The following is a 27,768-nucleotide window of genomic DNA, read 5'->3' as shown; positions in this document are numbered from 1 at the left end:
TCAGCAGTTAGCCCAGGAGGACAGAATTTGGGCAGGAGGCAACAACCACCAGAACCTGCGGGCAGCTCTCTAGCAGTGCAGGAAGGCTCCCACACCAGCCCACTGCCGGGGGCTGCTACAAATGGGCTCACTGCTGCTGAATGGGAGCAAGCTGGCTGAGACGGCTAATTCAAGTCCCCTGCAGGGATGCTGGGACCCAGCTGCAAGCCTAGCTCAACCCTTTCCAACCATGAGGGAGCTGGATCCCTGGTTAGGCAATGAAGCACAGCCAGGCTTTTTCCTCCTCCCCCTTAGCTCTCTGAGGTACGTGGCATGTGTCTCATGGCTTTAGCCCTTCAGTATGCAGCTGATCGGACCAAGAAGCATGACATCTCCCCTCCTAGGTGACTACCAGCACGGAAAGTGACAATAAAACCCGTGGGTAGTTTCCCATCCTGAGAGAAGAGCACAAAACACTTCCTGTGTTATAAAGCCTGTCCTTCACAAATCATAACCAGGGCTTAAAGTATCCAGTGGCAGGCAGCGTGAAGGGAAAAAAAACATTAATTACACAATTAAGTATTAAGCTGCAGCAGCCCAAAGTCATGCTTGCTCTCTCTTAGTCCCTAGACGTCTTATGGTTCCCCTCTGTCAACTCCCTTCTCCATTCCCTCCCCTTTTCCTCTCACCACATATGCAAAACTCCTCAACTCCCAGACCTGTAAGGCCTATCCAGAGCACCTAGGGCTTCCTTTCTGAGCATCCTCACAGGCTCACTGCTTGACTAACCCCATCTTCCTCCTTTCAAAGAGGATGCAAAATTAGGAGAGCTGACAAGTCCACTAGAACAGTTATCACATGTAGGCAGCTTGGATGTAAGACATGCTACTTTGGTCAAAAGCTCCAATGAATTGCTAACAGCTAAAAAGAAGCAAACTCTGTATCTGAAACTACTGCTTGTGCTGTCATTATATACAAAAGATGAGCAGAAAATTAAGTGAGAGCATTCAATTTTTATGGTTTGCCTAGAAACATTACTAATGTCCCAGCCTTTCTTACTATCACCCCCACCAGTCACATTATTCTCCTTGGCCTAATAAATTTTATTAGTCATAGGGTGGCAAAACAAAGAGCTTGAAAAGCCTCATGAGGACCAATTTTACTGCAGAAGGAAGATACAACAATTAGGCAGCTGAGGCCTTTTAATGCCTGCAACATTTGGCTGAATGCTACTTTGCCTGAGCTGTGGATTGATAACTCAAGCTTTACATTGGCAGTAAACAGGTGATGATCAAAGCCTGACTGAGTCACAATACTGTAAGCTAATTTTCTGAGACATCGCAGGAGGAGTGGCTCTTGGGCTAACCCAGATCCCAGAAATGTGAAATCACTTAAACCTTATTCAATATACATAATCATGGTACCTGCTTGGCTTTCTCCAAGTGCCACACAACAGCCTCTGCAACTGCCACGCTTCAACACGCTGAGAAGAGGTAAAATGTGTATGCCTTGATGTGAACCCAAGCAAACTGCCAGCCAGAAACCATGCTGCTTTGCATTCAGAGATTAAAGTTTTAACTCGCTTCCAGCAGGTACTTCCTCTTAATTTTAGCAATAATCATCAATATTGAAAAGTATAACACAGTTAAATTGTAATTGGGTTGTCTGGAGCATCTGGTAGATTATCTGAACTTCATTCATATTCTGTAGTATTTACAAGTATGTTGTGGATTGACATATCAAATATCCCCTTTGAATGATGATCCCACTGGAATGACAGCTGTCACGCTATCCTAACTCCTTCTGAAACTTGCTCTCTCCAGCAGTGCCTCAGGAACAGGACAAGCCCAAAACCCAGTTCAGCAAAGACAGCTTGGTGAGCTGATGTCCTTCATCTCCTTTCAGCTCTTATTCTGAAGTTCTCAGGTCTAAATAGCCTGTAAACTCATTGCATTACCACATATTTATTGGCGCAGAGCCAGCTGAGATAATTGAGGTCCTAATTCTCATTCTAACCTACTGGCTTTTGATACCAAAGTACTTTTAAAGATCCGTTGGAGTGAAATTAAGAACTTAGTGTCCAGCATTTCATTTTGTGCAATGGAATGATGAAAAGCTCTTGCTTTGCACCCTAAAAATCACAACACACATGCAACATAATGGTCAAAAGCAGGCTGCTCCACCACCAAACTCTTTTCGTTTTGAAAGCCATGTCATTCTTAGATCTGACTGCAATGGCCAAACTTCTGAATAAGGCAGACCTGGATTGCTGTCTTTGTCCACATGAACATTCCTCGCTCACTTGTCAAACTGAGAAACACCATCTTAGGAACCCACTTTAGACCCAACCGTGCAGTTCCCTAAGGATCAAGAGATCTTTCCCCTGTATCAGTGGCTTCCAGTCACAACAGACTCCTTGACAGCACACTGACTGTGGATGGTCCAGGCTGACAGGGAAGAGCAAACCAGATGCTGGATTGTGCCCACACTGTACCGCTGTGGCCAGCAGAACTGGGAAACCACTTCCCTAGACTAAGGAACTACTGTGAATTTCATTAGAGCTACAAAATGTTTTTCCTAACTGGCATCCCTGAAATCTTATTTTCACTAATTCTGAGCTAGCTGACACTTATTTCTCCCAGGGGTTGCATATCTGAAAAGGCACATCTCCTTCCCCACAGACAACATGAAGAAGCCATCCACAGCTCTGAGACAGCAACCGATCATTGACATTTAACACCCCAGGACAGGCTTCACAGGGTTACCCAGCAGGAGTGACAGGGCAGCATTCTGTAGGCACTTCTCACTAAGGCAGTGAGAGCTCCATTGTGCCTCTCCAGCATTTGACTGAAAATAATGCCTGGATCATGTCAGCAGGTGTGCCCATCCATGTGTATTTGGAAGTAATAAAGAGAAACATAATTAAAAATCACTTAGGGATCTTCGTACCTAAGAAGACTGAAAGAGGAGAGATGATTTCACAGAATCACAGAATGGTTGAGGTTGGAAGGTACCTCTGGAGATCGTTTAAGTCCAACCCCCCTGCTCAAGCAGGATCACCTACAGCACATTGCACAGGATCGCGTCCAGGCAGGTTTTGAATATCTCCAGAGAAGGAGACTCCACAACCTCTCTGGGCAACCTGTTCCAGTGCTCTGTCACCCTCACAGTAAAGAAGTTTTTCCTCATATTCAGATGGAACTTCCTGTGTTTCAGTTTGTGCCTGTTGCCTCTCATCCTGTCGCTGGGCACCACTGAAAAGAGTCTGGTCCCATCCTCTTGACACCCTCCCTTCACATACTTGTACACATTGATAAGATCTCCTCTCAGCCTTCTCTTCTCCAGGCTGAACAGGCCCAGCTCTCTCAGTCTTTCCTCATAAAAGAGATGCTCCAGTCCCCTAATCATCTTTGTAGCCCTTCGCTGGACTTGCTCCAGTAGTGCCACATCCCTCTTGTACTGGGGAGCCCAGAACTGGACGCAGTACTCCAGATGTGGCCTCAGCAGGGCTGAGTAGAGGGGGAGGATCACCTCCCTCGACCTGCTGGCAACACTCTTCCTGATGCAGCCCAGGATACCACTGGCCTTCTTGGCCACAAGGGCACATTGCTGCCTCATGCTTAACTTGGTGTCCACCAGCACTCCCAGGTCCTTCTCGGCAGAGCTGCTTTCCAGCAGGTCAACCCCCAGCCTGTACTGGTGCAGGGGGTTATTCCTCCCCAGGTGCAGGACCCTGCACTTGCCTTTGTTGAACTTCATGAGGTTCCTCTCTGCCCACCTCTCCAGCCTGTCCAGGTCTSYCTGMMWKGCRGCACAGCCCTCTGGCGTATCAGCCACTCCTCCCAGTTTTGTATCATCAGCAAACTTGCTGAGGGTGCACTCTGTCCCTTCATCCAGGTCACTGATGAAGAAGTTGAACAAGACTGGACCCAGCACTGACCCCTGGGGGACACCGCTAGCTACAGGCCTCCAACTAGACTGCACTGCCGATCACAACCCTCTGAGCTCTGCCATTCAGCCAGTTCTCAATCCACCTCCCTGTCCACTCATCTAGCCCACACTTCCTGAGCTTGTCTATGAGGATGCTATGGGAGACAGTGTCGAAAGCCTTGCTGAAGTCAAGGTAGACAACATCCACTGCTCTCCCCTCATCTACCCAGCCAGTCATCCCATCCTAGAAGGCTATCAGATTGGTTAAGCATGATTTCCCCTTGGTGAAGCCATGCTGACTACTCCTGATCACCTTCTTTTCCTCCACATGCTTGGAAATGGCCTCCAGGATGAGCTGCTCCATCACCTTTCCAGGGATGGAGGTGAGGCTGACTGGCCTGTAGTTCCCTGGGTCCTCCTTCTTGCCCTTTTTGAAGACTGGGTGACACTGGCTTTCTTCCAGTCTTCAGGCACCTCTCCTGTTCTCCATGACCTTTCAAAGATGATGGAGAGTGGCTTGGCAATAACATCCGCCAGCTCCCTCAGCACTCGTGGGTGCATCCCATCAGGGCCCATGGATTTGTGGGTGTCAAGTTTGCTTAAATGATCTCTAACCTGATCCTCCTCCACCAAGGGAAAGTCTTCCTTTCTCCAGACTTTCTCTCTTGTCTCCAGGGTCTGGGGTTCCTGAGGGCTGTTAGCAGTAAAGACTGAAGCAAAGGCGGCATTCAGTAACTCTGCCTTCTCTGTATCCTATTTCCTCCAGCTACACATAGGCAAAGACCATTCAAAGCAAACATTTGAGTATACTTAGTGCTGCATTAGGTTTCTGGAAGGTTTGACCAACTAATATGAAACTGAAATTAACATCCAGTCTGTGTTTTTTTCAGCTCAGGAGGTGGGGATGAGAAGAAATAAATAGCTTTGGTTTTCTTGTTTTTTTAATAAATAAGCACACTACAAGTATTTTTCACAATTCAGCACTACTGCTCTCTGTAAAACCATGCTGTGATCTCAACGTCTAAGAAACTGGTCAATAAACATATGCCCAAATAGCCCCAGAAATAATTTCAGATAAATATTTGCATATTTAGATGCTGACTTCAAAATGAATCTTAGAAAATTGCCTGTTGCTATTTCTCATTTCCATAGCAAGTACAAATTAAAAGCGGCTTTGTTTCTGCTATTATCAATGCAAACAGAGCATAATTGAAAAAGAAATATATAAAAGAAAAGTAAATAGTGATGACAAATACCAAATTGTCATCTGCTGCATGTAACTATCCACACAGAAAACCTCTTTTATTTCTACATTTATGCTGGATGGGGCTCCTTGGCCTTCTTTGTTTTGGTGTCCCCTATGTCACTTCCTGGTTTCCACCACAAAATTGCAAAGGGAACCCAGTTACTAAAGTGGAAAAAAGTGCTACGTTTTCACCATCAGTCTGGTTTTTTGGCACAAAAGTATGCTAATAATTGATTTGAGGAAAGACTATTTTTTCCACAATATTCAGATGTGCATTTCTCCAACTCAGTCTTTAAAACTTTCAAATGTTTCAAGAGCTGTATTGATATTTAGAGAAAAAGAGAAATAAATTACTAAAACAGGTTGCTCTCCCCAGCTGTCTTCAAGTCAGGAAAGACAAAGGCTTTTGGAGGAGCTGGGTGTCCTGCAGGCCTGCTGTGCACTGAGGTCTGAGATTTGTTAGTTCAAGTACAAATTCAGGTAATTGACTATCATTAGTAGCTGAACTGATATTAGACTGCTTGTGCCTCCACTGTTAAGAGTCCATACACATAATCCTTGGATTGTGATTCTGGTAGACACACTCTGATACAACAGAAAGCTCGACTGCACATGGTTCCTCATGCTGTGGTGTTGACCTGAAGTTCTTAGTCTGCAATATAAAGAAAAATGTATACCATTATATTACCTTGTAGAATTTTGTTGAAACTTCATACATATAGAGTCTAAACAAAAAACAAATTTGGAAGAAATCCAGTAGGCAACCAGATTTGCAAAGGAACCGGATTGCAAAGGAATTGTGAATTTATTTCTCTAAGCTCCATTAGCAAAGAGGTAGGTCATAGAAGGTGAAACCTGAGCCAGCAGAAAGATACAGTAACTGCCTTCACAATGCTTAAACAGGGCAGTCTCTGGAATCTCTTTTTCTTAATATGACTGAAAACAAATTTTGAAATGTCAGTATTTTCCTCAAAATAAATCTTAACAAACAATGCTAACTTCGCTGAAAAAAACATGCAAGCCATACACATTTCAATTTAGACACCTAAAATTACCAGAAACTTTTGACTTTTGTCTCTGCAACTCCCACTCCTGTCAGTCAAATTGTGCTGAGTGCCATAGAACAGCATATCAGGAAATTAATCATTCTAACTTCAGAGCACTGTTTGACTAGCTTGCAATAAACAAGGCACATGGCCATGAATTTAACTGTGAACAGAAAACAAAATACGAAATAATTGTTCTTTCAGTGTGCATTAAATGAGGCAGAAGCCCTGAGGAAGGAGCAGAATATTATCATGCTATTAAATATGTATCAGGACACATTGGAATTAGAGAGGAAGTAACACTTGCAGTGGCAAATTTAGCACTGCTGTTTTCTGAGTGTTCAAACTACAACTTAAAAAAAAAGTTTTACAGCTGTTTATGCCTAATACAGCATAAGGAAATGCACCCTTTTCCCTTATTATAAATGCCTACCCATTTTCATCATATCTTTAACCGTGCAGATTCCTATCATGAAGGACAATACACATTCTTAAACAAAAGGTCAGAGCTAGGGTTACTCCATAACACAAAATTCTGAATGCATTAACTTTGGGGAGAGCTAAAATTCAGCTTAAACACTGGCATTGTAAATGTAACTTATAGTATTCTTAGGCAGGAAAAGCTCTATTCCATTCTTCCTCTAGTGCTTAAGCAATTAGTGAGATACTGTGAATGTACACGAAGATAGGGTTGTGCAAGTAGCAGACACCCTCCCAGATGTACTGTTCCTTATTAACCCATCCAAGCACAGCCAGAGATAAAAGGGAGTTTTGTGAGAGCAGACACATGTTGCAATGGAATTACATGTATTAGTGAAGTAAACACAAAAAAGCCCACTTACTGCAAATGGTGCTGCTGGCTCAAGTGCCGATTTACGTAACCTGGAAGCTGAAAGTAGGATGTTGGAAATTCAAAATGGTTTGACTGGGTAAGGTGCACAGCTGTTCTGTCTATAGTTCTCACCTAGCTGCCCTCTGCTGTTGAAAGACTTTCTTCTAAATACAGTTCCAAGTATTGGTTTAGCTCTCACTTTTTATGTCACGGTTTAGAATATGTTCTTGCCAGTGCTATTGTTTTATTTTCCTCTTCAGTAAAACTTTTAATCACCTTACGAGACAGGATTGAATCAACAGAGTCTTCTTTTTTTAGGTATACTTTTTCTCAATTCTGAGGTGACATGATGAGCCAAGCAACCCATTTGAGCTGAACACTTCTTTTTCTCCTCTCCTTGTCTGGCCCAAACTGCACTTCACTCTGTGGCAATGACAGGCTCCCACCAAAGAACTGGAAGCACTGGTCAGTGCTGCCACCACTGATAGTAACTGTCCTGTTTTCCTTTCCTGCCGTTCCGTTTTCCTCACCCTGCCTTCTCTGCTCTTCTAGTGCACACCTCCCCTCATAGTCCCTTCTTGCCAACTCTCTTTTGCCCCCATTCCTTTGTACCTGATTCATGAAATATTTTCAATGTAACATGCCTAGTGGGGGGAATAATCTGAAAGATGTACACAGAGGAGGAAGCCCAGACAGGCAATAACTAGAGCAGAACTAAGGCAACAGAGGGGAGTAAATTAGGCACTCTGATTCTCTGCAGGTTCCCTCCATTTACAGTTCACCCACCCCTAAGTTGCCTTCTTCCAGTTTTTCATCTCCTTCTCTCCTTAAAACACTCTCCCTTTCAGGCCTTCTTCTTCTTCCTGTCTCCATTTTAAGCCCCCACTTGCCTCCCAAACAATTCTGTCAGCAATAAAGTATATGTCCTTGTTCCTGCACATAGTGATGGGACTGTAAAACATTTCAGGCTCATCTGAGGTACTGACTGTTCTCCAGCTGACTTACCCTTGCACCTGAAAACCAAGCATAAAATCACACCAGCACCAGTGACAGCAGCAATACTTGCAGATCCTCCTATCAGGAGATAGCGAAGCTTGAGGGAAACATCTGAGAGATTAGAAAAGAAAGCTAGTTACAGAGCTAGATGTCAACATCCTCTGACTATATGATGTTACTTCCTACCTCGGCAAGAGAAGAAAACTAAACCTCTACCCCCATAGCTCAAAGGATCTCTGAGACACAGGTGAGAAGTCCAGATCCCAGTCAGCAATAGGAAGCTGCCCCACACACCCAGTCATTCATATGCACAAACAAGCTTTTGTGCTTGACCCCATGTGCCTACATGGTCTCTCTTTGTTCGAATGAATCAACCAATCTGACCATTTTTCCCTTCAAAATGCTGTCATAAATGACTGGGCTATGTTGACTTCTGTCCTTCATGCCTCTGCTTCATAAATCCCACTGGTAGAACTTATATCAGGTCCAGCACAGGCAGCTGAGAAGTTGAATTTTACCCTTTACCACCCTGGAAAAGATCCCTTGAGAGTCACAAACAGCCATTCTCCAAGGAAGTTTTCTTGAGGCCTTAATCTTGTGGGGAGCTGGGACAAAATTCAACTCCCGTGGTTCAAAGTTCACACCTAAAATTAGTGAACTGCATCAGAGTGGCTACTGAAAGCAACTTTTCTGTCACCAGCGATTTAAAAGGACATTGAAACAGAATGAGGAACTCTTATAAAAACAAAACTAGAGTAGAAGGAAGCAAGCACTGGCAGCTTCCCTATACAATGCTAGGAACTTTGGGTTTCAAAGGACTAACTCAAAATTATTAATTTCTCTATCAATGTGCACTAGGATTTTGGTATTTCATCCCCATAAACAATCTATGAAGCCCTGGCAGTCAGTAGGAACAGCTGCATAGAGAAGTACAAAGAATCACAAGATCATGATGAAGAGTAATTACAGAAAAATGATATTTACATGACAGATTGAGGGACAGAGTCTTGTTTGTAGCTGGATGGGTAATAAGGCAGGTCACGGTGGGATGCATGCTGCTGTCCCAGTCTATGCAGCTTGCTCTGGTTACTGTTCCATTGGGATGATGAACTTCTTTCTCAGTGCTGTGGTTATTTGCAGGCATCCAGGAGATTTCTGCAGCTGGCTTTCCTGCTGAGGCTTGACAAACAGCCACCCCACTCCTGTTGGAGCTCAAAGTCACTGTAGGAGGGACTATAGAAGAAGAAAAAGAAAAAAAACACGATCATTATTTCCAGTTCAGTATGATCCCTCCAATCAAGAAACTGAAAAATAGGTGGTATTTTTTAGTTTACATCTGCAATTCAAGATATTTTAAAGTAATCTGGAATATTAGCACCAGCCATCCTTAGGGAGAAAAAAATACATCAAAGAATCCAAGATTAGTATCTCCAAAAATTGCTAGCTGCACTTAAAAGTCTCATTCGCTCATGTTTTATGAAAGATTACAGCAGAATCGGAAGATGGGATGAGGAATAGGGCTGTTTTAAATTACGAGTTACTAATACAGCAGGGCACATACTGAAGAAAGTATCACTAAAATTTAACTAACATGACCAGAACATAAAATCCATTCCTAGGTAAAATGTTTCTTGAAACTTATGGAAACCCAGAGATAATTTAACTGATTCTGAAAAAGATAATTTGATGTATTGATTATGTTTCCTAATACTCTTTTGTTCCTGCCTAGCTTGAAAATGGACTGTTTTCATTTTTATTTTAGTTATGCAATCTTATAGACAGCTTTCAGTATTTCTTGAAGAGTGAAATGTTTCCAGATAATGTCCTGCAACTCTTGCTTCCTTCTTATTTAACCCTTACTCAGACAAAACACACATTGACCTTGTTATGAATTTTGGTTGAGCACCCTCTTGCTCAGCTTACAGTAGCAATATTTATTTGCTATCTTCTGTTTGCATTAACACATAGGAGTGCATACTCCTAGTCACACGTACATTCATGTAACGTTCAAAACCTCTGTTATGCCCAAAGAACTACCTCAGAAACTACTCTAGACTGTTGTATTTGGTGCACCTTAAAACCTCCCTGGTTCATGACTTGGAAGAAACTTAAATAAAATTGCAAAAAACAGAGTATTTCCCCATAATAACAGCCCAGCCCTATTGCATATCTCCTCATCCCTGTTCCCAAATAGCCAGTCAGATTAAATCAGCTTAAGGTATCATCTCTTCACTGAGGAAGTCTTCTACTTCTTTATGTGCAATTTCAGCATGTATCTAAAATGGATTTGGTCTTTTAACACCAAATCAGATCATTTTTATCTCTGCACAAAAAAAGGCACAAGGTATGTCTTACCTATCACAGTCAGAGAAGAGAGAAAAAGAAAATTCCCCTCACTGCTGACAATTTCACAGGTGTAATTTCCCTCATCACCAAGGTTCACAGGGTAAATACGAAGAGCAGGGTCACTATCAGGTGAATATTTCCATGTCATCCTCTCACTGCAGTTTAACTTTCTTGTTTCATTGTTATCATATCTATAGGCCAACAAGCAGTAAGTGCTGGATTTCATCTTCCACGTCGCCATTAGCAAAGGCACTTTGAAGAGGTAAGGGCAACTCAATACAGCCTCATGACCAGCCTCCACATTCACTATGTTATAAGCTACAAAAGAAGAAAAGAGAAAATAAAAATGATGCTACAGCCATCATCAAAGCATAGGAGACTCTTGACTTTGTTCATTAAAAATCTCTACTTCATTATTCCACTGAAACCCTGAGCAGATTCTGTACCTTCCTTTGTGTATTTATATTATATGGTTTAAAAGCTGGCTGAGACTCCGGCATACTTCAAGCAGATATCATGGTCCCTGTGTTCCTTGGAAGACTAATGATACTGCAGGTCCAAGGCTTGTAATTGTACCATGCTTTGACTATTGTTTCAACTGGCATTGTGAATTGGAGCCTGACATTTTTGCCATTTAAAAACTTTTCCTTTGGACTGGCAGCCTTGGGGGACACAGAGCTATGTGCAGATGCATATAAGTAGCATCCAATTTCCAGGTCCAGCTTCCTGCTGTCACTCTCTTTGAGGACTGGGAGTGCAGTGGAGATGGCACCTATCTGCTGTGCACTCCATGCAGGTATGTGATGATGCTGGTGAATTAAATTCCTCCATCTTTTTTTAGTCCACAGATTTTTTTCACTTTCATACGGGCTTTGAAAAAGTGATAAGGAGGGCAAGACTCACCCTTGAGGGAAAGAAAACCACATAAAAGAAATAGCATGTTATTGAATTAGGTGCCTTGGTTATAGCATAAGTAGTAGCAGCAGTAGTGACAGAGCCTGTAAGGAGTTTAAAACCCAGGATCACTTGGCGCAGTAGTTCATGTAAGGGACATACACAGATCCTTCTTCTGCCAGAAATAATAGCTCTTATGCTGTTTTCTCAGTTGAAGAGGAAATGGATCTTCAGGTGATCTGTGATAGATTCCTATCAGATATCTCGTCCTGTGCCACTCTGGGAGGCTGAAGGATTATTTTGTCTGCAGAGGTGACATCACTCTTTGTGTACACATTAAAAAATAAACAAAATTTCCCTGGTGAACTGTGAAGTTTCAGTGTACTAGTGAGTTGGGAATACAGAGCATCAAGCAGTAGTGCATGTAGTTTGCGATCTTTCTCACTTACCTGGCCTTTGAACCAGGTTGATTAACAAGAAAAGGAGTGCAGACAGAACTGCCCGGATCTGAGCCATCTTTAGCAGGAGGCATTAGCACTGCAGAAAGTGAAGGCAAAGAAAATGACATGGAATCACAAACTGTTGTGCAAGTTCCTTCAAAGAGAACCCAAAGCAAAATCTTTGTTTCCTTTGAAAACAGAAATTCTAAAAAAGACTCCAGGTCAAGTATCATTCTTATGCTGAAGAAAGTAAAACAGAAAGGGTTGTGAAAATAAAGGCTACTGTTTACAAACACATTTTAGAAATCCAGGATCTCTGGCATCATTTTCCAGTCATCTCTAGCTGTTCACCATTCACGCCCAGCTAGTTAGCGCAAAGATTAACTAGAGACCTGCTACACCTTTATAGGCTTATCCACAGAGAATGAAAAGAAGGTTTTGCTAGAGAGCACATGCATGCTTTACAACTCTTTCTGAAAAATAAAGGCAACAGCATGTATAAGAAAGTTCATGATCTAGTCTTCAACAGCTGTTTTAAGGGAGCAACTCAAAGAAGTGATTCCTAACGCTTGCCATGCTTTTAATTTCCCAAAGGGTGACTCCACTTCTGTAGTAAAACAAAAAGGACAATAAGATTATTGTAAGTGATCAAAACCATGTAAGTTTATTTCCTGTTTTCTGGACACAATGTTCTGAAAAGGCATTTAGTAACTCATGCTATTTCACAACTATATAATTTTTTTAACAAACTATTTTGTATCAATTGTTAGCAAATGGGCGGCTATTCATTGGTAAGACTGAGATGGTTGCTTTCATTCAAACCCATTGTTTTCAGGTCCATAAAAAAAAAACAAAAAAACACAGCTGCATGTTTTCCAAAAGCTTTCCAGTCRAAATATATATGGTTCTTAGGGGAGAATTTTGACGAAAGCTCTTTCAGTTGTTGCTTGAACATGGATTTGGGTAAGAACATCACCAAAACTTTTCTGCTGTCAGATATCATACATAAATGACCTCAGTCTGGCAAGGCAGTTTTGCATTATACTGTGTAAACAACATACATGTGTATTCACACAGCCAAAATCCCAGTGACTTTGCTCAGGTCTCAAGGCTGCAGCTGATTTTGGACAAGCACCTACTGCAACTCGTGTTGATTCTGTCACAACCAGAAGATTCACTACTGATGCACTGCTGCATCCCCAACCAAGAGGCCTCAGAGGACACAAGAGTAACTATATCTTATTTTCTGATGTTGCTGTCATGAATCAGTCATTAACAACAAAAAGGGGACCTGTGTTTGTGTGAACTGCATGTTCTTTGTTTTGAAGCAAATCAACACATGTTGAAGAGTACAAGGAACTTTCCATTTCATTCCAGTGTCGCACAGACATGCTGCTCAAGCACACAAGTGACACCACTGTAAAAGCTGGAAAGAATCCTGGTAAGAGTTTCAAATGAAGAGCAGGTTGATGTGCCACAAAACACTGAGACAACCACAGTGGTTCAATGTCACTAGCCTTCTGTAACTTTTATCCCCAAATATTTGCTCTCTTTTCTTCAACCTGGCTTTAGAGGTTCAAGCAGTATTCCATCCTATTCCTGATTACATCATCTCTTCTGACCCTCTCCCTGTGGCATCCTGCCTGTTTGGCAGACAATCCAGAGCTCTAGCTTACTACCCAGAGAAGTTAAGTCCTGTCAGACAAGGTTAGAGGTGGTTTTCTTTGCTGTTGTTGTTCTCTGGAAACTACCATTTTATACTACAGGTTGAGCTTGGGAGACTCATTGGGATCCTTTCTCCAACCATCTTCACCCCATTTACCTGCACTTTTTTCTTGTGACTCTCTCTAACTTGCCCATAAAGCCATCTCATTTTCCATCACTCATCTCTGCATTCCCAAAAATTCTCTTCTTGTTGGCCTTTTTTCATTCTTTCCTTTATGCATTCATTTATGTCTCTTCAATATTCTACTTTCTGAATCAGTCACCTGCAACCAGAGATGACTGAAAAATGGTGTTTCCATCCTATGGAAAATACTGATATTTCAACAGTTGTTTTCATTCTCAAGTCAAAATCCAGTACACACCAGACCAACAAATATCTTCATGCAATGGTTGATTCAGAAATGTCATACGTGTTGCAACAGGACTTTCCTTCTATGCTATTTTGATCAGGTGCTGTTCACACTTATTTTTAAAGTACAAGTATGCTTCTCAAAATGTGCTGGGAGGAGGGGAAGAAAGGTGGTCACAGTTTAAGCCTCTCTGTGCACACAGAAACCCAGATCCTCAGCTGATATCAACTGATGTAAAAGTTACAGGCTTCAATAATGTAGCATTAAAATTCCATTTTAAAATATATCGAGTGAGGATGCCTGGTGCACAGAAAAAAACCAAACAGATCACTGTCATATTTGTGTCACAGAAAAATCAAACACTGCCACATTTGTGATCTGAATGCAAGAGGAAATATTTTTTTCTTAAACACACTGCAGTATGCATGCACATTCAGACAACAACCTGACAGGTTTTCTGCGAAATTCTAACAGAACTCTGACATATCTGGATGAAAAGCTTTCATTTCAACCTAAAAATAATGCCAGTGCAACTACACTGATCAGTAGTCTACTAACCTGCAAAAATGTAATGTAACTCCTATATTACAAACCTCCCAAATTTCATTTACCATTCACCTATTTGCCACAAGTGAAATATTTTGTTTTGCTTCATGTTATTCAATACCATTTAAAGTTTTTTTTTTTAATATGGATAAATTAAGCATGACAAAAGTTGCTTTTAGTCAAAAAATTGAGAATTTGATTTTATTTTACCAAAAAAATGCTTTTTAGTCAAAATCATGTACTGAATTTGACCCAATTTGCAAATAGTTTTTCAGTCCCTCTAAAAAGAAAAGAAAAAGAACCCTCCACAATGTTTAACAACAAATTCAATATTCACCAATTTTGCTGGAGCTATACGTATTCATATACAGAATATTGTGATATTGTAATTTGTCCCAAAGAAATACCCATTTTTAAAATGCATATAAAACATATATATGTATATGTGGTTATTTGCTCAAAAGTACAGGCATTAATGATTAAAAATGGGGCATTACAGAAAGAACAGAGGATATACTGTTTAAATATTCATGTACGAAAAACAGAATTTAGATTGTGATTTTTTGAGGTTCACAGTCCTTGAATACTTATGCCTGTAAGCAAGAAGTAAATCTCAAAGTAAAACCTGAAAAGGAGAAACCTAATGCAGCTGAATCAAATTCATTTAAAAGCAGCAAGTGAATATTTGTAGATTGTCTTGTGCTATTTCCTTTGATGGAATTAAAATGCCTCAGTAACTACATTAAAACAAATTAAAATTTTAAGTCAGCCTTGACAGCAGAGGCTGGCAGAAGGCCACGCAATGTGTGTGCCTCTCTTCCGTTAGCCTCAGCGTTCCAGCTGGAGGATGCCACCACTCATGTTTGGTATCATCCCAGTGAATACTAAAGTTGGAGAAAAGTTACCCAGCTGTCAGCCTGCAGAAGAGTCCTCTGGTCACTGAAGACGAACAGCAGCAGTGCCAACGGGCTCCATGCTTGTGGTATCCCACTTCTGGGGACAAGAAGGGGATGTCTGTGCACAAGTTGGCTCCAGCAGTGACGGTGGTTCTGGTGGCAGCTTACAAGGCACCTGCGCGCTGGAGAACTGGCCAGATAAACCTGGAGCTTGCCTCCTCACGACAGGCCCAGACAGTTCCACAAAAGTGAGAACAATCTCAGTTCAGGACCATCAGTCCCAGATATTCCTTGTCTTCAGCTGTACAGTTCACAATGCTTTTTTCATCGAAGCTCCTGAGATTTTAAACACACTGCTGATTAGTCTCAGAGACAGACATAGCCTCTTGCCCCTGAATGAGAGAAGCTGTGCCCCTCTGAATCAACTCAGCAAAAATAAAACATCTGCTTGTACACTACCCTCAGGAGGATGTGACACAGTTAAAACTAGGGAAACAAACTGCTTTCCGACATGAAGAACAAACCACAACTTTAGGTTGCCTGCTATTACACACCAAATGCAAGCTACAAGCCCAGTGCTACCCAGAGCAGCTACTTAAAATTGGTTAAATAAAAGCAAGTCCGACATAATGAAAATATTTTTTAAATAATCTGAAGGAGGAAAGGGTGCAGATTATAAAGAAACAAGTATCAATCAGAGCATCACTCATTACCACAGTATTTTAAAAAATATCCCACATGTTACATAGCCATTCCCATGCTTAACTCAGGAAAATATAGCCCTGCTTTTCAATGAAAACAGGCTTTAAAGGGTAAGGAAAGATCATACTTGAGAAGGTCTGTTCTCTAAAACATCTGGTGTCTTTGGCCAGGGGAGGGTGGCAAGGGGTGACAAGAAGAAGCAGTTGTACACAGCTGTGTCAACTCTCCCACCTCTCACACAAGTATAAGGTAACAGTAAGGAGTACCCAAAGCAAGGCTACATTATTTAAAATCCCAAATCACACTTTTAGTGCAGCCAGAACTTTCACACAGCAGCATCTGCCTACCTAGTGAGAAGGTGCATCACCCACTACGATGTATTAAATGTTTCCTCCTCACCACCTAGACCTCTCTTCTCAAACCCCACTCCTCTGTAATTTAGCATGATTTCTCCAGGTGTGAGTCCTTGTACCCTACACAAAGCTGGCTGTCAGCTCCGGAGTCAATGAACTTCTGAATACGCCGATTACTTGGCAACCACACAACAACCAACTATGAAGCCTGCAGTCAGCCAGCACCTTTTCTGAAGCAAGAGACACCGGGAAGGTCACATTTACAATATCCTCAGGTCAAGCTTCTACTTTTAGCTGCCCTTTCAAGCCTGAGCAACTCAGGAAGTTAGGGTTAGCTAGTGATAACTTGTTTGCAATAAATAACTGGAGCAGTTTTAATGGCAATCTCAGAAGTTCTCCCATTTTTCCTCAAAATTGGAACATGTGCTGCTAGATGTCTGAGCTGTACCAGTTACCTGAGGAAATGTAGCAGCGGTTGTGCCTGTAGGTCTGCATTTCCTGTGCATCTCAGGGGCCAGGCCCTAGCCTGAATATTGGGCAGCCTATTCACTACTTTCCGAGAGTTTTGTGCCAGGTCTCAGAGCAGCCTGTAGTCTCTACTCAGGGAACAGACACTGCTTGAACGTTGTCCCCAGTCACTCCTGAGCAATGATCCACTTCTGAGCATTCTTGAAGTCCCTCAGCTGGAAATGAAGTTGCAAAATATGAGAAGACTATGAATGCCCTAGAAGGAAGATCAACCATATCAAAAGGACCAGCAGATAAATATTCCCCAAGCTGCTAAATCTCAGCAACTGAAAAGTTACATCATGGAAGAGGGAGATTTCAAAGTATGCTTGTAGTCTTCCTTAACCATCTGCTGTGTGCCACTGCAAAAAAGATACTGGGCCAGATGAACCTAGCCTTCTGGTATTTTCATTCACTGAAAGATATCGAGCCCTGAAAACACACTCATGATGAATTCATTCATAGTAATGTTTAGAATAAAACTAATATTAACATTATTACAAAGCATTTTTTCCCCGGAGAAAAAAAAAAAAAAACAGGACATACAGTGGGTGACTGCTTTGTCTGGCTTTTTATTCTTTAGTAGCTGTAATGCAAGAAAGGAGGTGGGCATCTCCTCTCCTGTCAGAAACATTTCCCTTCTTAACACCAGCCCATCCAGAAAATACCTCAATCCCATGAAGCTATTATGTGAGCTATGCTGTGCACCTTGCATCTGTAGCTGCCCTGTAGCCAGCCTCTTCAGAAAGCACTGTTACCCAGTGTTGGGAATGAAAAGTAGGAGCAAAGGATGAACGAGATTAGGAAAATTGCTCTGACAACACCCTCTGTTAGGCCTGTTCTCTTCCTCTTAGAAAGGGAGAGAGTGTGTTTGCTTTACATTTTGCTTTGTGATGGGGAAAAGAAAAGAAAAGAAAAGAAAAGAAAAGAAAAGAAAAGAAAAGAAAAGAAAAGAAAAGAAAAGAAAAGAAAAGAAAAGAAAAGAAAAACAGTCCATGTATCTACCAGCCTGATTTTCCCAGATACAAACCATGTGTGGTTCCCACTGATGTCAGCAAACACACTGGTGCAAAGCACTGCTGATAATGAAGCCTTTAAGTCCTGACACTTCAAAAGGTCCAGAGGCAATTATATTGCCATTTCCAGAGACCAAGAAAAAAAAGATTTCTTTTTTTTAATTCCAGCTAATTTCTCCACTAATTACACAGTCACTGGACCAGCATGACAGTGCTCAGCAACTTCTACTTCTGGCCCTATAGAATCCCCTTACAGCTTGTAGGTCATTAACCTATTCCTCAGGGATCTCTCACTCTTGACTTCAGTACTATAGTAACCAATTTTACCTATAACAGAGATGACCATGATATCAGCTACTGTAATTCCTGCCTCTTGTGGACTTACTACACCTTGTTTCTGATTTTCCCAGGAAGAACCTGTGTACCAATGCACAATTACTGCTTTCAGAACTGCAGATAATCCAACCCCCAAGAAGTCTCCCATGCAGATATTTAACAATGAACAGGGGAAAAAAGGGTTTCTAGGGGGATGCTTAACTCCCAAGAGGCTTCCATAAGAGTTGGCATAAATCTCAGACTTCCTGGATGAAAGTTTCCTTCCCATCTTTCAGCCTGAGGTTCTTCTGGGTATTGGTCTCCCACTCCACAGCCAAACATGACCCAGTTGTACCATACATTCTGAACTGAGCTGCATATTAAGTACCCACAAATCTCAAATAACCCCCACTTTAAAAAGAACAGGAATAAGAGCAGAACTGATGTGTAGCAGAAGTGAAACTCCAGGTGCTCCTTCATTATATGTTATATATATGTACACATATATAATATACATATATTTGTAGACTCACAAACATGCATCTTCAGCCAAATTTACATGTAGCATCACTCACCTTGGCTTAGGCAGTGCCAATCAGGGGTGGAGTCACAGGCCTACCAGGCTTCTCTCCTTTAGCTATTTACTGCTTCTCCTCCTTCTGCTTCACCTCAGGGAAGCTCTTCTCTGAAGGCAACAGCTTTCTTTTGCCATGAAGAGCTGTGAGCATCCTGCAAAAAGTCCCAGGAACCCCCCACAGAAACTCAGCCAGGAGTCAGCTACTCCAGCCTCAAGGAGCCAAATGCATGGTCCTCTTTGGACTCCTCACATACAGGAGGCATGGATTTTTGCACACCTTAATTTTCAAGGGGAAATCTTGTCTCCTCTTCTGGATTTATGAAGCAGCTAGATCAGTATTTCCAAATACCAAATCCATACTGTTGTCATCTGATAAAGGAGAAGGTTCAGTAGGTTTCTTTTTGTGGTTTTTGTTTCTGTGCTTTTTACACAGAGTGGAACAAACAAGTGGTACAACAAAACATGCCTGAAATAGAAACACATATCTATACTGGAAAAAGTTAAACACTCTAGCTCTCAAATGCAAACTAAAGTCATCACACCAGTGTAAGTATGACCTTTATCAGTGCTTTCAATCTTTTCATGCAGTGTACTAAACCAAAGGGGATGCTTCTGCTTTATCTGCTTCTTCCTCCACTATGCAGGTTTCTTTACTGTCATAAACTAACTGTTTTATGAGCCAGCTTAACACCTCTAGCACTGTGTCACTTACAGGCTTTAGAAAAATTCTTCACAGCGGCTTCCAGTCAAACTGCTTGCCCCATTTCTTTTCTGTGCTGCAGCTGGTTAGCAGCACTTCTGGCAGTTTTATGCTCAATGCAAGCAAGTATCATGCAAAAGTGGAGAGTGGCCAGGTTAAGCCCAGTCCTATAGGGATGTCTTTATTTAAGTTTTTATTGCCTAAACCAGCTGCCCTTTTTTCAGCCCAGCGATCTGCAGGTGGAAATATGACATGAAGTCAAGTCAGTCTCCCGCTAATGTTGATGCTGTCATGGGATTCTGCGTACTGGTGGTAAAAGTTCTCTGCTTTCTCATCTTCCCATAGTGGCTTATAATACAGTCCATAGGAGTAGCTCCCAGAGATAGGGCTGCAGAGCAATGCACACTCCAGGGTGGGAGAGCATATTGCTATATATATGTATTTAAAAAAAAAAAAAAATGCATGTGTGAGTGTACATATACATGTATACATATATAATATACATATATTTGTAGACTCACAAACATGCATACACACTTTTAGAGCTGTTGTATTTGACTGACAAAGTACCTAAGAATGCTCAGCTTCTGAAGTTGTGTGACTGATAAAATACCATTTCCCATATGAATTTGTTATTAAAGTAGATCCTTTTCAGTAGAACTGCTGCCAGGGGTGCATCTCCCAAGGACTCCAGCTTGCGCAGCTGGGCGCAGCAGTCCCTTAGTGCTGATCTTCCCCACACCGGCAGGCAGCCATTAGGCCAAATCTCAGCAGGGTCTCAGCCCCAAAGGGTGGCCCCAGCTTAGCGCCACCCTTCTTCCTTGGGTGTGGGGGTCCCTCCAGCCCTGGGGCCCCAAGTCAAGTAGCTACAGCCCTATGGTCCCCCCATGCTTCCTGCTCTCCTCACTGTACCTTTTCCTGCTGCTGCAGCAACATCCATCTGACCAGCTCTTTAGTCGCACTGCAAAGATAAATAGCCCTACATTTTTAAACCACTGTGGTGAAGTGGAGCTAAAATACAGTCACAAAAGTAGCTACAAAAATAGTAAGAGGCATATCCGCTTTGCTGGGACATGCTGAGAGGGTGCAGGGTCGGTAATAAGAAGAGTCAAGTCTTGCAGAGCTGCTGGAAGGCCAGGGGTTAGCATCAAAATGAAGATGGGAGATCCAAATGGTGCCAGCAGTGCTGCCTCACCAGTTTTCCTCACCTCTTTTCCTCCTTGGATCCTTGCTTGGAGGACCAACAGCCATGTACCTCAGAGATCTCCTATGCAGCAAAAAAAGTTCCTGGGCCATTTGCAAAGTCACTATCATGCCAGCTCTGGGCAGCACACTGTTTCTGCACATTTTATCATCAGGGCTAGTTTTTCCACTGCTGCATTGATAAATAGCCTCAAGCTAAAGGGATTCAAAAATGCATTCAAAGGGACATACTGGAGGCACCTTTGAACTATGAAGGCTTCCAAAAATCCTTTCCTGAATGAGGGAACATTTTATGTAAAAGGCAGCAAGTTGTGGACCCTGACTGCAGTTTACATGGGAGTCACTGCAATTGAACAATGGAGAAAAAATATCATTCAAAGTCCAGATTCAATATTTTGGAGTTCAGCGCTTTTACTCAACTAAGCCTACATATGTGCACTACTAAACTGGAGATATGGCAGCAGCACGTGTGGACTTATAAAAGCTAGCTTTAATCCATTTAATGTGGGCACAAGGAACAGCAATCTGATTATGCCCATAAGGGACCCTAGCTGAATGCACACTTGGACAGCTACCCTGAGAATCAGTTTTCCACTGAAAAAACATTTTCAATTGGAAATTTTAGACTAGCGTTCTATATTTCTTTAGAGGTATTTCACTATCTACTCAAAATTGACTTGACTCTTTCTCTCCACTCAGGGCACTTCTGAGATGTCTAGTGAAAGGACCTTTGGTGTCTTTCCCATGAAATGGGCAGATGGCATTGACCTGACAAGGGAAAAAGGGAAAAGGGCACTGTAGGTTTCTGATCAGCTACTCAAAGAAAACCCAATCCTGTAGGGCTGCACTGTGGTCAAAGAGAGGGAGATACTGTCCTGATTTGACAAGAGTTTCGATCTGGGAAAATTAAAACTTTTTTAGTGCTGAAGGGCACTTACCTGACAGAACACCTACAGTCTTGACTGTTTGTTCTCCATAACAGTATGTACATCCATAACAACTGTTGTCCATAATAGGCAGAACATACAGATATTTTAGAGACTGAGAAGTCATACCAACTGCAGCTTCACTGACGTATTCACATCCCTTCCCACTTATCTTGGAAATGGACTCATGGTCCCTCCCTCAATATATAATATTACTTGTAATCTTGCTGCAAGCACCTTGTATTTAAGACTCTTCTCACTTCAACCACTCACTTTCACAGTAGTTACAAAGCGATTTGTTTGTAAAAGTATATGTCTTATAAATAGCATAGAAAACAGAAATTTGAAGAGTTAAAAATCTCCCTAAGCTTAAGAAGTGCATCTTTAAAATTTCTACTTCTCATGCACTGCAAAAATCAAAACATAATGCTCATTAGTCTCTTTTCAGTTGTTCCTTATATTTGCCAGGAGGTGGAAACATAGCTACACCAACCGGCAGGAGAAGCATCATGTCGCTGTGTAATTGTATAGCATGCTGCCTGCTGAAGGATAGGGCTAAAAATATCTGCAGTCTGGATCGACTCAGTGGAGCCCAAAACACAGGATCATACAACGCTCTTCCTGTCCCCTCACAGCTAGCGATATATCTGTACTGCTTGTTGCTGGTTCTCAACATCAAGGGTGCCCTTTAAGCGCCTGGTTCTGTCAGATGTAACACACTAATTTATTTCAACAAGAATCCAGTATCAGGCTACCTTTGATGAAAAGGCTCACAAAACATAAGTGTAGCCCTTCAGAGCTGATAAACAATCAGATACCTGGCAAAGTGATAAGGAGATAAATAATCATTTGACTTATTTATTGAGAAGATGCTTATCAACTTTTACATTCAAAATGTAAATGCCCAAGTATGAAAACATGACATAGATCAGAAGTGCTTATCAGAAATTTCAGTAACAGCGGAAAGAATTCCCAAACATACCGACAGATACAGATGTAACCACCTTTCCATTGTCATTTGGTAGCAAAGTTTAAGACCTAAGAATCTATCCCTTACACAAAAGGCAAATTTACCTAAATATTTGCAGAAGGGAACATTGTTCAAAAGACTGTAGGCAAAATAAAACAGCCTTTAAAAACATCCCACAATTAGAGTAAAATAATATGTGTATTTTTGGTTTCTGTTTGTAGACCATTTAGTTTGAAAATGACTTCATTTCTGCTTCCTGTGCACTCTCTGTTCTAACCTGCATGGTATAAAATGGGTCTTCCAAAGAGAAAGAGGGGTGCTCCCTGCTCTAAAGAGCTCGCAGTCTACACATGGACAATATTTAAATCCACCTCAGAGAGTGACTTGAACTGAAGTTTTAAAAAGGAAACATGATCCTCTATCCATCTCTTTACGCACACAGAAACACAGCTCTGGGCCTAACCTGAGAATTTATTATGTCTTGGAAGCTTGTTAGAGGAGCTTACTTTTTGAATTTTCCAAATGATCTGGTAAAGACAAGGACAACTGGAATCCATCTGAAAATGAGAAAAGCTGCCAAACCCGTTTTGCACAAGTCTACCTCATATGGCAGAAGTCTTCCTCATATTGCTTAGGATTGAATAAGGCCCTCAAGCTTTCTCAGTACAACTTAAAGAGCACAGAGAATAGAACAGAAAGATGTCAGAAAACATTTCAGAAGAGAGAAGAACACAGGAGAGAAGCGCTAGAGAAAATCTTTCTTTGCATAGCAAATTGTAGCAGAAAGGAAAAGCCTCCCTGCATGGGAGGCAGGGCCCAGAAAGTACAGTTGCAAAGAAACCATCTCTTCATTTCAAAGAGCATAACACTGAGAAATCTGTTGTGTGAATGAAGGCAAGACATGTAAGAACTGATATGAGATGCAAGACGATTTCAATTCTAGGACTAGAAAAGACATGAAGAAAGAATCCTTCTGTCTGTAGGATATAGATGGGGTTAACAGGCAAAGGGAAAAACCCTAATGAACTGATACACAGGAAGTCCAGAAAAAAGTCCCTGAGCATTTTCCTTGAAGAGTGCCATGAAACACGATGTGAATCCCAGGCCTTCATCATGTACAATAAGATGAAGTTGTTCTTACAGCATCTCAGGAATGTTATCTTGTTGTTAAGGGAAGCAGCTCAGACATCACAAACTGAGTCTTCCTGGCCCAAGTCCTTGGGGGGGGGGGGGGGCAGCGGGAAAACACACACACACACACAACAAAACAATAGAAAAGCCCTAAGGCTGTTAGGGAGCAAAATGTACTAATCCAAATTAATAAAACACAGGCTTATCCAAAAAGTGACTAATGCAAGACTGCTTCTCAGATGATGTATTGAAGGGTCATCTGGCCAATAAGAAAGACTATCACCTGTCTAAATCAACTGCCTGAGCTGAGGGTCAGTATCTAATTTGCAGGCTACCTTATGTCACATTAGCACCCAACCACATATTGCCAAAAGGCCACACAGGCATCATCTGAAGTCCACAAAACAACAGTTATGTGCTCATTCAGTGCATTCTGCTTTGGCATGACCAAGAACTGGACACTATGACAGGTGGCTTCTGTGGATGTTGGCCTGAATCCAGCTCAGCTGCACCTTCTGCAAAATCTCTCAAAAACAACCCTCCTGCTAGTTAGTTGGGACCATTCTACCTTCCTGCCTAGGGAGCTCTAGCCCACCCACCTCAATGGAATGATTACAGTGTGGAAGAAGAGATCATTAAATATCAGGGTTCTGCCAGAAATCATTTGTATGACATGCGATTTTGTAGGAAACAAATTATAGGCTTTATCTTAGGAAAAGATCTATGCATGTCTTCTTACCTTTGACATATACAATTATCCAGAATACCATGAGCACTGCCCACATCATCTTCAGCTGAGAATCCACACTCAGAGCTTTGTTTGATTGAAAATTGCCCTCTGTCCTCTCTGTGGTACTGACAATGCTCGTACCTGATATGACAGTGATCAACATGCAAATAAAAGTCTGCAGAACTGTACCTTTCCTTACCCTAAACCTTAATATCTCAAAGGTGACTAAAGAGAACGCATTTAATTAATTTTCTTAGACAAAATATGCTGGACAAAAATTGAAGGAGGCAGAAGTTGAATATAATCCCCACATCTTAACAAAGCTGGGAGAATAGCTTGGAAGGAAAATGAGTTGGTTGCTACCAGCTGCCCTTGATCAAAATAGCCCAGAATAAACCCACGAAGCTGTGTTAGTTCACCGCCACCATCACTGGTGGAGAACCTTGGCTAGTTAAGATGAAGAGATATTCCCTCCTGCTGGAGATTTGAAATTGGAGTCATTTGATAAGACCAGAGGACACCATACCATATCACCATTTATGAACTCTGCAGAAATGATTGCACATGGGCACTATGGGTTTCAGCCCTTCCAGTCTTTCTGCACATTATTTTTCTAACTTAAGTAATGAAACAGGAAAACAAATTCACCTCCATAAAAACAAAATAATTCACCATGCTGGCTGCCACATCAAGAGCCCTATTCCCTCTAAGCACCAGTCCTCTCTGAGGTCTACAAATATTGCAAGGTGTTTGAGGGGTGATAGAATATTTGCATACACAGAGGTCTCCATTTAAGAAAATATACAGATCTCCATTTCAGAGAACATAACTTTACCACCTGTGAAGTTAGCTGTGGGTAAAAATCAAGAATAGCTGCTAAGTGAACCAGGGTAGACTTGTGTCTAGCCTGAGAGATAGAGACTAGTGCACATTCCCCCATATGGCTTTTTCCACCCAGTTCCTTTCAGTACTGGCAACAGTACTAAGAGTTGGAATCACAGGAGAAAATATTCCCCATTAGCTCGGAGAGATCCACAGCCAATCTAAAACAAACCCCAACATTTTTCACATGTCACATCTCAGCATGCATAGATGAAGAGACAGAGGAGTATGAAACTTATTCCTCTGTCACAGTGTGGCAACAACCATTTTTGGTTTCACACCCTAGGAGAAGAGGATACACCTTCATGAACACAGTTTTTAATCATGCAGAAATTTCACTTCAGAGACAACCATGCACTTTCACAGCTATCTCTGCAAGAAAGACCGTAGACATACAAAGCTTACCTGTTACATTCACTCTAATAAAGTGGCCCATAGCTGTTAGGGGATCATTCACTATTTTGGCCCTGCACTGGTATCGGCCACTGTCGGATTGGTTGACGCTCTGGATTTTGAGGAGCAGAAATGACACAACGCTGGTGCTGGGGTCTGAGCTGTGCGATAGTTGCAGGCATTCCAGCTCTTTTCCAAACCCCATCTCATCATTTTGGTTCCTCGCTTTTTTATACCAGTGGGCCTCCAGCTGTGAAGACTGATCCTGTCGATGCCTCATGGTGCAATTCAAAGTCAGGGTCCCCCCTTCTTCCACATATTTCATGCCAGATGCATAAATTATTTCTGGTATACCATATTCTGTGATTTAAAAGAGCAGACATTAACTGAACTGACCTTTGTGCCAGGCCATCTCCCCCTCCCCTCACCATACTTTTCCATTTGTTTATGGACACTGAAAGCAGGGACTGTCTTATGCTCCAGGTACATACACAGAGCCCAGGATAACAGGTACCACAGTGAAAATAACATTTTTTTCCTAATGTTTGAGGAGAAAAATCATTATATCCTATCCCAGGTCTTGCAGCAAAGGCATTGAGCTAATAGAGTATTCTCTGCAGAAATTGGTATTTTCACAAAAATGGAAGATGAAAAAACATCCTTTCTTCAAGAAAAAAAAAAAGACATTGGGGAGAGGGACATTTGATTTTCTTTTCTTGTTTGTTTCTCTTTAACCTGAAATTTTTTGCTTTTGTCAAATGTTGAACTGTTCCAGGGGAAGATAATATAAAATTATTGCTTAGCTCTAAATATTGCTTCTTTTGGGATCAGATTTCACCTTACGGCTCCCTGAGCAAAATTCAGCAGTGGATGAAACAAAAAGATGAAAAAAACATCCTGCACAGCATGCCCCACTGGAAGCAGATTGCAATAAATATTCTTTCTTTCCCACAACACAGACAGCATCTCTCAGCCAAACCAAGTAACTCCTATATAGGATTAAAAAATGCCAGCAGCATGCTTTTCCTTTGCAGGGCTCCTCCTTACCTGATAACAGCATTGCCAGCACCATCATTTGGAAAACCAGAATGGGGCTGCTTCCTCTAGCTCTAGTCAGGAACCCTGGGATCATAGTCATCTGCATTTAAAAAAAAAAAAAAAAAAGTAAGAAGTCACAGGCAGTTATTGGTGCTTTCTTCTTATGGTACAGAAGAGAGCTAGTATCACATAGCTCGGTACTGCAAGCCTGTCTTAGCACTTACTGCAATCAAAAGTGCAAAGACCTCCCTCTGAAGCAATGAGCTTGGAAATAATGTAAAGCAACCACTCTGCATTTAACTAGCACAAAGAGACAGTAAAGCGCATATCTGCTTTAAAAACGACCAAAAAAACCCACTCAAGATGACAGATACCACAAACCAGAACACCTTCCCACACATACTATCTCTACAGGCAACAGGTCTATTCAGGCTCTGAGGAGACTAACTAAAACAGCTGAAAGTTAGAATTAGGTCAGAGTCACATAATTATTGCTCCAGTCTACAGTGATTTTAACATCAGCCAATAATTTCTAAAAGTTGCCCAAAGTCCTTCATAACTGCATCTGCATCAAATTATTTTGCTAGCATAGGCAGGAAGAGACAGGCTCCCAGCAAACAGTCTCCGGACTTATAATGAATGTACAGAACTACAGTACTGACTATTCTCTTTTCATTGATGAAAACACATTTCAATTCTTATTACTTATATGTTATTGTATTTGTACTCCGAGTAGGAAAATTTTGATGTGGGCATCAGACACAAAAAATAGAGAAATTTTGAAGAAAAAAAATAAATAATGCTTACCACAACATCCTCCTGTTTCAGACTAGTGTTAAGAGGCAGGAGAATTTCTTTCTTTACCTCAGAACATAGGCTTTCCTTTTCCCTAGAAGAGCATAGCTATCCTTTTAGAAAATTCTTTAAGTGCCAGACACTTAAGCAGAGTTTCCCCACTGCTGGGAAGGAGAAAAAAATAGGGTAGTTTTCTTGACCTCCATTTACTAAATGGGTAAGTGCTCTTTCTCTAAAAAATTATCCTTTGAAAGATTCTGAGGTTAGAAAAGTATTCAAAATCTAAAGCTTTGTTTTTTTAATT

At 41.6% G+C, this 27,768-nt stretch overlaps 1 protein-coding gene across 6 annotated transcripts; it reads right to left on the bottom strand.

Annotated features, from left to right (window-relative positions):
- Positions 1-4,844: 4,844 nt before the first annotated feature.
- Positions 4,845-27,496, bottom strand: LOC112974460 (cell surface glycoprotein CD200 receptor 1-A-like). 6 transcript variants are annotated; one of them, XM_026083433.1, is made up of 14 exons: positions 27,477-27,496; positions 26,679-26,769; positions 25,644-25,991; positions 24,366-24,497; positions 18,974-19,162; positions 18,695-18,848; positions 16,737-16,964; positions 15,236-15,562; positions 11,719-11,806; positions 10,385-10,693; positions 9,014-9,262; positions 8,039-8,140; positions 7,044-7,090; positions 4,845-5,807 (listed from the first exon to the last, which is right to left on the bottom strand). In XM_026083433.1, exons 9-14 carry the CDS (start codon positions 11,783-11,785, stop codon positions 5,691-5,693), a joined length of 891 nt encoding a protein of 296 aa, XP_025939218.1. In that variant the 5' UTR covers positions 11,786-11,806; positions 15,236-15,562; positions 16,737-16,964; positions 18,695-18,848; positions 18,974-19,162; positions 24,366-24,497; positions 25,644-25,991; positions 26,679-26,769; positions 27,477-27,496; the 3' UTR covers positions 4,845-5,690. The 6 variants fall into 6 exon arrangements, with proteins under 6 accessions (XP_025939218.1, XP_025939217.1, XP_025939219.1 ...); XM_026083432.1 differs by lacking the exon at positions 27,477-27,496 and having other exon boundaries at positions 26,679-26,938; XM_026083434.1 differs by lacking the exon at positions 27,477-27,496 and having other exon boundaries at positions 18,695-19,162; positions 26,679-26,938.
- Between the last annotated feature and the right edge of the window lie 272 nt (positions 27,497-27,768).

Source organism: Apteryx rowi, unplaced genomic scaffold (assembly GCF_003343035.1).
Source record: "Apteryx rowi isolate R43461 unplaced genomic scaffold, aptRow1 scaffold_60, whole genome shotgun sequence".
NCBI classification, from domain to species: domain Eukaryota; kingdom Metazoa; phylum Chordata; class Aves; order Apterygiformes; family Apterygidae; genus Apteryx; species Apteryx rowi.
The sequence above is the reverse complement of the archived record's forward strand: the minus strand, read 5'-3'. Positions and strand labels throughout refer to the sequence as shown.

Coding starts and splice junctions, on each gene's coding strand:
- LOC112974460 (XM_026083433.1), bottom strand. CDS start 11,785: ATGGCTCAGATCCGGGCAGTTCTGTCTGCACTCCTTTTCTTGTTAATC. Junction 7,091..8,038: donor CTTGGTTTTCAGGTGCAAGG/GTAAGTCAGCTG, acceptor TCCTACTTTCAG/CTTCCAGGTTACGTAAATCG. Junction 5,808..7,043: donor AGCCAGCAGCACCATTTGCA/GTAAGTGGGCTT, acceptor TTTATATTGCAG/ACTAAGAACTTCAGGTCAAC.